The sequence below is a fragment of the Theropithecus gelada genome, chromosome 19 (genome assembly GCF_003255815.1).
Source record: "Theropithecus gelada isolate Dixy chromosome 19, Tgel_1.0, whole genome shotgun sequence".
Lineage (NCBI taxonomy): Eukaryota > Metazoa > Chordata > Mammalia > Primates > Cercopithecidae > Theropithecus > Theropithecus gelada.
In genome coordinates this window covers 724316-735540 of record NC_037687.1, presented here as the reverse complement: position 1 = coordinate 735540, position 11225 = coordinate 724316, and the positions used below count along the sequence as shown (strand labels likewise).

The 11225-nt window shown below is 62.4% G+C and overlaps 1 protein-coding gene across 2 annotated transcripts; it reads left to right on the top strand.

The window, feature by feature from the left end:
- Positions 1–1651: 1651 nt before the first annotated feature.
- Positions 1652–11180, top strand: PLPPR3 (phospholipid phosphatase related 3). Of its 2 annotated transcripts, XM_025366658.1 has the most exons (8): positions 1652–1683; positions 2038–2135; positions 7883–8068; positions 8258–8399; positions 8503–8698; positions 8852–8909; positions 8997–9170; positions 9784–11180. In XM_025366658.1, the coding sequence occupies exons 2-8, from the start codon at positions 2064–2066 to the stop codon at positions 11110–11112; spliced, it is 2157 nt and encodes a 718-aa protein (XP_025222443.1). In that variant the 5' UTR covers positions 1652–1683; positions 2038–2063; the 3' UTR covers positions 11113–11180. The 2 variants fall into 2 exon arrangements, with proteins under 2 accessions (XP_025222443.1, XP_025222442.1); XM_025366657.1 differs by having other exon boundaries at positions 8852–9170.
- Positions 11181–11225: the final 45 nt, after the last annotated feature.

Sequence of the window (11225 nt, the reverse complement as noted above, 5' to 3'; positions counted from 1 at the left end):
TTTTTTTTTTTTTTTTTTTTTTTGAGACGGAGTCTCGCTCTGTCGCCTAGGCTGGAGTGCAGTGGCACAATCTCGGCTCACTGCAAGCTCCACTCCACCTCCCGGGTTCACGCCATTCTCCTGCCTCAGCTTCCCAAGTAGCTGGGACTACAGGCGCCCGCCACCACGCCCGGCTAATTTTTTGTAATTTTAGTAGAGACGGGGTTTCACCATGTTAGCCAGGATGGTCTCGAACTCCTGACCTTGTGATCCACCCGCCTCGGCCTCCCAAAGCGCTGGGATTACAGACGTGAGCCACCGCACCTGGCCTAATTTTTATATTTTTAGTAGAGATGGGGTTTCACCATGTTGGCCAGGCTGGTCTCGAACTCCTGGCCTCAAGGGATCCTCCGGCCTCTGCCTCCCAAAATGCTGGGATTACAGGCCTGAGCCACCGCGCCCAGCCGGGAAGTCATTCTTCTTTTTTTTTTTTTCTTTGAGACAGAGTCTGGCTCTTGTTGCCCAGGCTACAGCGCAGTGGCGGGATCTCGGCTCACTGCAACCTCCGCCTCCCGGGTTCAAGCGATTCTCCTGCCTCAGCCTCCCGAGTAGCTGGGACCACAGGCGCCGCCACCACGCCCGGCTAATTTTTGTATTTTTAGTAGAGACGGGGTTTCACCATGTTGGCCAGGCTGGTCTCGAACTCCTGGCCTCGTGATCCGCCCGCCTCGGCCTCCCAAAGGGCTGGGATTACAGGTGTGAGCCACCGCGCACCGCCCAAAAAACGATTTTTTAAAAACCTGCCGTTTGGGGCCCGGAGACCTCGGACAGCGACCCAGGGTGCCCAAGCCTCAGTTTCTCCATTCCTACAACGGGGGTTAACCCGCCCCTACCCCGCCGGGCTGCGCACATGGAGGAGGAAATGCCCGCAGACAGCAGGCACTGCCCGAGTGCGCGTCCCCAGGGCCCTGCCCGCATCCCCGCATCCCGCAGCCCCCAGCCCCGCACCGTGCAATCCCGCCGTGCGCCCCGGGCGGCTGCGGCCAGGCGGAGGGTGGACCCCGGCGCGGCGGAGGGGGCGAGGGTGAGTGCGGGGGAGGGAGGCACCGGGAGACCCCCCCACCCCCCTCCCCCTCCCCCAGCTCTTTTGTCTCGGATGCTCCGGGCGCCCTGGGAGCCGCGCCATGGAAACGCGCACCAGCGAGCGGCGGGCTCCGCGGAGGGGCGGGCGGAGGCGCGGGGCGGGGGGAGTCGGAGCGGGCGAGAGACCGTGAGAGGCACCGAGACAGTCAGAGACCCCGAACCCCCAACCCCTGCCCCCGCCTCGATGGGGGCCCCCGGGCCGACCGCAGCCACCGGGGAGGGGAGGACGGGACCGCCGCCGCCGCAGGCCCGGAGACAGAAGGACGCGACCCCCGAGCCCCGCCAGCCGCTCGCGCAGACCTGAGACCCCCGAGACCCCCGAGACCCCCGGCGAGGGGAGGCGGCGCCCGGGAGGCGGGGACGGTGCGCGGGGCCTGCGGAGGACGCGCGGAGACAAAGAGCCCCCGCCCCTGGCGCGGCGTCCGGGCTGCGGCGTCTGGGCGCGCGCGGGGGTCTCCGGGCCGGACCCTCCCCCTCCCCTCCCTCCTCCCCTCCCCGGCCCCGCTCCCGGCCCCGCCCCACGGAGGAGACGCGCTTTGTGCTGGGCGCCGGCCGCGCCAGGTGAGGGGCTGCGGGGCGGGGGGCGGGGGGGCGCGGACCCAGCCTCCTCCGCCGCCCGGAACCCCCGTTCTCCCGGACGCCCCCCACCCCCACACGGGGACCGGCTCCCGCCCCGAGAGCCCCCGGCCAGGCCGGCCCCGCCCTCCTTGCAGATCCCGGCCCCGACCACCCGATCCCGGGTGTGGGGGCGCCCGGAAGGCGCGTGCTGGGCCGGGGCGCGGGGAGGCCGCGCGGACGCCGCTGTCTCCAGCCTCAGTTTCCCCGGCCGCCCCTCCCCCGCCGGCGCCGGCCACCGTGCCCGCCCCCCGGGTTCCGCCTGCGCGCCCCCCTCCAGCGCCGCTGTCTCCCCTCCAGCCACGGCCTGCGGCGCCCGCGGCACCATGATCTCCAAGGAGAAGAACAGGATCCCGAAGGACAGCATGACGCTCCTGCCCTGCTTCTACTTCGTGGAGGTGGGTGGGGGTCGCGCGGGGGGCGGGGGAGACGCCTCGGTTCCGTCCGCACGCAGAGACCCCCCCGCTGGGGGACCAGAGCGGGCACAGCTGCCCCCGCAGTGGCCTCGGGGCGGGGCAGGACCGGGGTGCCCGGCGGAGGGGGGCGGGGCAGAGACGTGGGTTCCGCAGGTCGACTAGGAGCTCCAGGGGCTCCGAAGGGGGTCCGGGCCGTGGGAACTGGGCAGATGCTGGGAGGGGAGCCCTTGTGACCAAGGTGTGGTCAGAGCTCACAGGAGAGGCTGGGGACCAGGGGCTGGGGGCCTGCAGGGGCGGGGAGGCCGGAGGGGGTGGGGCTGGGTGCAGGTGCCCGGGCTCGGGAGCCCCTGGGTCTGAGTTCATCTCTGCTAACGGTGAGGCTGGTGCCCTGCCCCTAACCTCTCTGGGCCTCCGCTTTTCCGCCGATGGAGCTGACGGGAATTAATATTTACCGAATATGGAAAACTGTCGGGCACGTAGTGAGGAGTTTATGACAGTAAGTGGAACCCCCTCCCCTGTGCGGCGGCTCAGGCCTGTAATCCCAGCACTTTGGGAGGCCAGGGTGGGCGGATCACCTGAGGTCAGGAGATCAAGACCAGCCTGGCCAACATGGTGAAAACCTGTCTCCATTAAAAATACAACAATTAGGCTGGGCACTGTGGCTCACGCCTGTAATCCCAGCGCTTTGGGAGGCCAAGGTGGGCGGATCACCTGAGGTCAGGAGTTCAAGACCAGCCTGGCCAACATGGTGAAAACCCGTCTCCATTAAAAATACAATTAGGCTGGGCACTGTGGCTCAGGCCTGTAATCCCAGCACTTTGGGAGGCTGAGGCGGGTGGATCATCTGAGGTCAGGAGTTCAAGACCAGCCTGGCCAACATGGTGAAACCCCGTCTCTACCAAAAATACAAAAAATTAGCCAGGTATGGTGGCAGGTGCCTATAATCCCAGCTACTTGGGAGACTGGGGCAGGAGAATCGCTTGAACCCAGGAGGTGGAGGTTGCAGTGAGCAGAGATCATGCCACTGTACTCCAGCCTGGGCAACAGAGCAAGGCCCTGTCTTAGGCAAAAAAAAAAAAAAAAAGACAATAAATGCAAAAATAGAGCCCCCTGCCCTGTGTGATGGCTCCCGTTTGTAGTCCCAACACTTTGGGAGACCGAGGTGGGAGGATTGCTTGAGGCTAGGAATTTGAGACCAGTCTGGGTAACACAGTGAGATCCCATCTCTACAAAAAAAAAAAAAAATTAAAATATTAGCTGGACGTGTGGTGCGTGCCTTTATTCTCAGCTACTTAGGAGGCCGAGATGGGAGGATTGCTGGAATCCAGGAGGTTGCGGCTGTAGTGAGTTGTGATCGCACCACCGCACTCCATCCTGGATGACAGAGACCCTGTCTCTAAAATAAAAAAGCCACCATTTGGTGCACACCTAGCTCAGGATGGTAGAGTAACTTAAGGCCGGGGTGGTGGCTCATGTCTGCGATCTCAACACTTCGGGAGGCCCAGGCAGATGGATTGCTTGAGCCCAAGAGTTCAAGACCAGCCTGGACAACATGGCAAAAACCCCGTCTCTACAAAACAGAACCAGAAAGAATAGCCGGGCATGGTGGTGTGCAGCCGCGGTCTCAGTTACATAGGAGCTTGAGGTGGAAGATGACTTGAGCCCAGGTGGCAGAGGTTGCAGTGAGCCAAGATCACACCACTGCACTCCAGCCTGGGTGACAGAGCCGGACCCCACCTCAAAAAATAACTGGCCGGGCGCGGTGGCTCAAGCCTGTAATCCCAGCACTTTGGGAGGCCGAGATGGGCGGATCACGAGGTCAGGAGATCAAGACCATCCTGGCTAACACGGTGAAACCCCATCTCTACTAAAAAATACAAAAACAAAAACTAGCCAGGTGAGGTTGTGGGCGCCTGTAGTCCCAGCTACTCGGGAGGCTGAGGCAGGAGAATGGCGTGAACCCGGGAGGCGGAGCTTGTGGTGAGCTGAGATCTGGCCACTGCACTCCAGCCTGGGCGACAGAGCGAGACTCCGTCTCAAAAAAATAAAAATAAAATAAAATAACTTTAATCCATCGTTGCATATCAGGCCAGGAAAAATGGCTCTAGTGAAGGACCTTCCAGAACCTAGATGGAAGACGGGACCCCAGTCTCAAGGAAACAGTGACCCATGCAGGTCACACGGACGGCGGCTGGCCTGTCATCTGTTACCTCACACCTGAGCAAGTGGGTTCGTCCCCAACACAGCATCACTGAGTTGTCCACATCACTTTGTAGAAAATCTGTTTATTTTTCAAAATTGCATTTTTTTTTTTTTTTTTTTTTTTTTTGAGACGGAGTCTGGCTCTGTAGCCCAGGCTGGAGTGCAGTGGCCGGATCTCAGCTCACTGCAAGCTCCGCCTCCCGGGTTCCCGCCATTCTCCTGCCTCAGCCTCCCGAGTAGCTGGGACTACAGGCGCCTGCCACCTCGCCCGGCTAATTTTTTTTGTATTTTAGTAGAGACAGGGTTTCACCGTGTTAGCCAGGATGGTCTCGATCTCCTGAACTCGTGATCCGCCCGTCTCGGCCTCCCAAAGTGCTGGGATTACAGGCTTGAGCCACCGCGCCCGGCCTATCAAAATTGCATTTAAATTCCTGTTGCAGGACGGGCGTGGTGGCTCACACCTGTAATCCCAGCACTTTGGGAGGCTGAGCTGGGCAGATCACTTGAGGTCGGGAGTTTGAGACCAGCCTGGCCAATATGGTGAAACCCCATCTCTACTAAAAATATAAAAATTAGCTGGGCATAGTGGTGGTAGTGGTGGGCGCCTGTGATCCCAGCAACTCGGGAGGCTGAGGCAGGAGAATCGCTTGAACCCAGGAGGTAGAGGTTGGCGTGAGCCGAGATTGCACCGCTGCACTCCAGCCTGGGCGACAGAGCCATACTCCATCTCAAAAAACATAAAAATAGGCCAGGCGCAGTGGCTCACGCCTGTAATCCCAGCACTTTGGGAGGCCGAGGCGGGTGGATCACGAGGTCAGGAGATCAAGACCATCCTGGCTAACACGGTGAAAACCTGTCTCTACTGAAAATACAAAATATTAGCCAGGCATGGTTGTGGGCGCCTGTAGTCCCAGCTACTCGGGAGGCTGAGGCAGGAGAATGGCGTGAACCCGGGAGACGGAGCTTGCAGTGAGCGGAGATCACGCCACTGCACTCCAGCCTGGGTGACAGAGCAAGACTCCGTCTCAAAAAAAAAAAAAAAATGTATATATATGTGTGTGTGTATATATATATATAGTAGAGACAAGGTCTTACTATGTTACCCAGGCTAGTCTTGAACTCCTGACCTCAGGTGATCTTCCTGCCTCGTCCTCCCAAAGCACTGGAATTACAGGTGTGAGTCACTGTGTCGGCCTTCATTATTATTATTATTTTATTTATTTATTTATTTATTATTTTTATTTTTTTTTGAGACGGAGTCTCGCTGTGTCGCCCAGGCTGGAGTGCGGTGGCGCCATCTTGGCTTACTGCAAGCTCCGCCTCCCGGGTTCACGCCATTCTCCCGCCTCAGCCTCTGAGTAGCTGGGACTACAGGCGCCGCCACCTCGCCCGGCTAGTTTTTTGTATTTTTAGTAGAGACGGGGTTTCACCATGTTAGCCAGGATGGTCTCGATCTCCTGACCTCGTGATCCACCCGCCTCAGCCTCCCAAAGTGCTGGGATTACAGGCTTGAGCCACCGCGCCTGGCTATTTTATTTATTACTATTATTTTTTGAGATGTAGTCTTGCTCCCTTGCCCAAGCTGGAGTGCACTGGCACAATCTCAGCTCACTGCCACCGCCACCTTTCGACCTCAATAAATTCTCCCATCTCAGCCTCCCGAGTAGCTGGGATTACAGGCATGCGCCACCACGCTGGGCTAATTTTTGCATTTTTAGTAGAGACAGGGGTTCACCATGTTGGCCAGGCTGGTCTCAAACTCCTGATCTCAGGTGATCCGCCCACCTCGGCCTCCCAAAGTGCTGGGATTACAGGCGTGAGCCACCGCGCCCGGCCGGGTTAGGTATTTTTAAGGCCACGCCCAGGCTCCACCTCAAACCCTCCCCGGGCTTGATACTGTCTGCCCGCCCCAGCAAAATCATGCTGATGATGAGAGTGGAGAGAACAAGTGCATAATTGCCAGGGGCCTCTTCCCACATTGACTCATCTCCACCTGAGCCCTTGGCACAGGGGGGTCTGCTGGCCGCCCACAGGTTAAAGTGGGTGGTTTTCAAACCAGGTGTCAGGTGCAAACAAACGGTGCTCCCCACTTTCCACGTCTGCCCCGGGCCTCATGCCTGCATGCAGCAGGCACTCAATGAATGCTCACGGGACATGAACTCAGCTCCCTCTACCCAATTCCACCCTGGGATGTTCAGTGATGCTTTTCCCTTCCTGAAGCGCCCAGCCCTGACCTGTGCCCTCCCCAGGGCTGGGCTGAGGGCTGATCCCCTGCTAAGATGCCACAACAAAGCAGGAATTACGATTGGGGCAATGCCCGAGAGAGGTCACTCACGCCTGTAACCCCAGCAATTCAGGAGGCCGAGGCAGGTGGATTACTTGAGGTCAGAAGTTCGAGACCAGCCTGGGCAACATGGGGAAACCCTGCCTCTACTAAAAATACAAAAAATTAGCCAGACGTGGTAGTGCATGCTTGTAATCCCAGCTACTTGGAAGGCTGAGGTGGGAGGATCGCTTGAACCTGGAGGCGGAGGTTGCAGTGAGCCAAGATTGCACCACTGCTCTCCAGGCTGCGTGACAGAGTGGGGGGAAGAAAAAAGGATTGAGGCCATGGCTGGCTGCGATGGCTCATGCCTCTGGTCCCAGCACTTTGGGAGGCCAAGGCGGGTATATCACTTGAGCCCAGGAGTTCGAGACCAGTCTGGGCAACGTGACGATACCCCATCTCTACTAAAAATACAAAAACCCGGGAGGCGGAGGCTGCAGTGAGCTGAGATGGCACCACTGCACTGAAGCCTGGGCAACAGAGCAAGACTGTTGTGGATGGACAGATGGGTGGATGGATGGGTAGGTGGATAGATGGGTGGGTGGATGGATGAATGAATAGCTGGGCAATGAATGGATAGATGGACTGTTGGGTGGGTGGGTAGATGGATGGGTACCGTTGGGTGTGTGGGTGGATGATGGATGGATGGATGGATGAATGGATGGATGGATGAATGGCTGGATAATGAATGGATGGATGGACAGTTGGGTGGGGTAGATGGATGGGTACCGTTGGGTGCGTGGGTGGATGATGGATGGATGAATGAGTGGCTGGGTAATGAATGGATGGATGGATGGATGGATGGATGGATGGATGGATGGACAGCTGGGTGGGTGGATAAATGGATAGGTACCGTTGGGTGCATGGGTGGAGGATGGGGGGATGGATGATGGGTGGGTGGGTAGATGAATGGATGGATGGTTCCCAGTGGGTGGATGGGTGGGTGATGGGTGAGTGGGTGGATGTTGTGGGCATAGGTGTTTGGGTGGATGGGTGGGTGGCTGTGTGGTGTGTAGATGGTCGAGTTATAGATGGAGCATCTGTGGATGGATGAATAATTCATGGGGGAAAGAGTGGCTGGCAGTGAGCTGGATCTGTGGGTGGGTGAGTGAGACCGTGGATGGCCCTGACTTCACGGAGGACTGGACAGACGCTTCCATGAGGGAGAGCAGGGTGAACCTGGCCGGCCTTGTGCCCACAGCTGCCCATAGTGGCTTCCTCCATCGTATCCCTGTACTTCTTGGAGCTGACCGACCTCTTCAAGCCGGCCAACGTGGGCTTCCAGTGCTATGACCGCACTCTCTCCATGCCCTACGTGGAGACCAACGAGGAGCTCATCCCGCTGCTGATGCTACTCAGCTTGGCCTTCGCGGCCCCTGCTGCCTCGGTGAGCACCCACACTGGGGCCTGTGCCAGCCTGTGTGCACCGCAGATGGGAGCCCGCCTGTGCCAGCCTGTGGGCACTGCAGATGGGAGCCCGCCTGAGGGCCGGCCTGTGGGCACCATGGCTGGGAGCCTGCCTGAGCGCCCTCTCCCTGTGGGCACTGTGGCCTGAGCGCTCCCTCCTTGTTGGCAGATCATGGTGGCCGAGGGCATGTTGTACTGTCTGCAGTCCCGGCTGTGGGGCCGCGCTGGGGGGCCCGCCGGGGCTGAGGGCAGCATCAACGCCGGTGGCTGCAACTTCAACTCCTTCCTGCGGCGAACCGTGCGGTTTGTGGGTGAGTTGCCGGCCGCGCCCCAACCCTGAGCCGAGTCCACGTGCAGGGCTGGGGCTGTCCCAGGTCCCCAGCTCCCCGCCTGGCCGAGCCTTCCGCCCCGCAGGTGTCCACGTGTTTGGCCTGTGCGCCACAGCCCTGGTGACGGACGTGATCCAGCTGGCCACGGGTTACCACACTCCCTTCTTCCTCACCGTCTGTAAGCCCAACTACACGCTCCTGGGCACGTCCTGCGAGGTCAACCCCTACATCACGCAGGACATCTGCTCTGGCCACGACACCCACGCCATCCTGTCTGCACGGTGAGCCGGACCCCCAACTCCCTTGGCTGGGAACCTTCTTCCACCCCTGTGTCCCTTCCACCCCCGTGAACATGTGGGGACACAGAGGCACAGCGAGGCCACTGGAGCTGGGGTCCCCGGGTGGGTGGGGCTCACGCTGGATGCCTCTTACAGGAAGACCTTCCCGTCGCAGCACGCCACACTGTCGGCCTTCGCCGCGGTCTACGTGTCGGTGAGTCCAGCTCCCCTCTGCCCTGCTCAGGGCCTCTTGCTGGCCCGCGGGGAGCCCTCCTTGACCCCCCAACCCCCATGCCCCCAGATGTACTTCAACTCCGTCATCTCGGACACCACCAAGCTGCTGAAACCCATCCTGGTCTTCGCCTTTGCCATCGCCGCGGGCGTGTGTGGGCTTACGCAGATCACGCAGTACCGCAGCCACCCGGTGGACGTGTATGCCGGCTTCCTCATCGGGGCAGGCATCGCTGCCTACTTGGTGAGCGGCAGGTTCTGAGGGGGGTTGGCATGGGTGCCCACAGGGTCTGAGTGGGGAGGCTGGCCCAGGGGCTCTGAGGGGGGAGGCAGGCTCAGGGGGTCTGACGGGGGAGGCTGGTGGCCTGACGGGGGAGGCATGGCCCATGAGGGGGGAGGCATGGCCCCCTCAGGGGTTCTGAGGGGAAAGGCTGGCCCAGAGGGTCTGAGGAGGGAGGCTGGTGGTCTGAGGGGATAGGCATGGGTGCCCAGGGGGCCTCGGGGGAGGCATGGGTGCCCAGGGTGTCTGAGGAGGCGGCATGGGTACCCAGGGTGTCTGAGGGGGAGGCATGGGTGCCCAGGGGGTCTGAGGAGGAGGCATGGGTGCCCAGGGGGTCTTAGGGGGAAGGCATGGGTGCTGAAGTGTGTCACCCTTGGAATGCTGGAGTCAGAATCCCGTGGGCTCAGACCTGCCAGATGTGCCAGGTCAGCGACCTTGAGGTGGGAACTGGTCCCACTGGACAAGGGCTTGCCATCCCCCCTCCCCTGGCCCAAAGCCCGCCACGGCAAATCCAACGATTAGAAGGGAGGAGCCGTCTGAGCCCCAGGCCTCACCCCCAGACCCTTCTCCCCGCCAGGCCTGCCACGCGGTGGGCAACTTCCAGGCCCCACCTACAGAGAAGCCCGCGGCCCCGGCCCCCGCCAAGGATGCGCTGCGGGCCCTGACGCAGCGGGGCCACGACTCGGTTTATCAGCAGAACAAGTCGGTGAGCACCGACGAGCTGGGGCCCCCGGGGCGGCTGGAGGGCGCGCCCCGGCCCATGGCCCGCGAGAAGACCTCACTGGGCAGCCTGAAGCGCGCCAGCGTGGACGTGGACCTGCTGGCCCCGCGCAGCCCCATGGCCAAGGAGAACATGGTGACCTTCAGCCACACGCTGCCCAGGGCCAGCGCGCCGTCGCTGGACGACCCCGCGCGCCGCCACATGACCATCCACGTGCCACTGGACGCCTCGCGCTCCAAGCAGCTCATCAGCGAGTGGAAGCAGAAGAGCCTGGAGGGCCGCGGCCTGGGGCTGCCCGACGACGCCAGCCCCGGGCACCTGCGCGCGCCAGCCGAGCCCATGGCGGAGGAGGAGGAAGAGGAGGAGGAGGAGGAAGAGGAGGAGGAGGAGGAAGAGGACGAGGAGGAGGGCCCGGCCCCGCCCTCGCTCTACCCCACCGTGCAGGCGCGGCCGGGGCTGGGGCCTCGGGTCATCCTCCCGCCGCGCGCGGGGCCGCCGCCGCCGCTGGTGCACATCCCCGAGGAGGGCGCGCAGGCGGGGGCCGGCCTGTCCCCCAAAAGCGGCGCCGGGGTGCGCGCCAAGTGGCTCATGATGGCCGAGAAGAGCGGGGCGGCCGTGGCCAACCCTCCGCGGCTGCTGCAGGTCATCGCCATGTCCAAGGCCCCGGGCGCGCCGGTCCCCAAAGCGGCCGAGACGGCGTCGTCGTCCAGCGCCAGCTCCGACTCCTCGCAGTACCGGTCGCCGTCGGACCGCGACTCCGCCAGCATCGTGACCATCGACGCGCACGCGCCGCACCACCCGGTGGTGCACCTGTCGGCCGGCGGCGCGCCCTGGGAGTGGAAGGCGGCGGGCGGCGGGGCCAAGGCGGAGGCCGACGGCGGCTACGAGCTGGGGGACCTGGCGCGCGGCTTCCGCGGCGGGGCCAAGCCCCCGGGCGTGTCCCCCGGCTCGTCGGTCAGCGACGTGGACCAGGAGGAGCCGCGGTTCGGGGCCGTGGCCACCGTCAACCTGGCCACGGGCGAGGGGCTGCCCCCGCTGGGCGCGGCCGACGGCGCGCTGGGCCCGGGCAGCCGGGAGTCCACGCTGCGGCGCCACGCGGGCGGCCTGGGGCTGGCGGAGCGCGAGGCGGAGGCCGAGGCCGAGAGCTACTTCCGCAAGATGCAGGCGCGCCGCTTCCCCGACTAGCGCGGCGGGGCCGGGGGCGGGCGGGGGCGGGCCGGGGGCGCGGGGTGCTCAATAAAGCGGCGGAAACCCGGCTCAGGCTCTTGGTCATTCGCTCCGGCCCGCACGCCCCACGC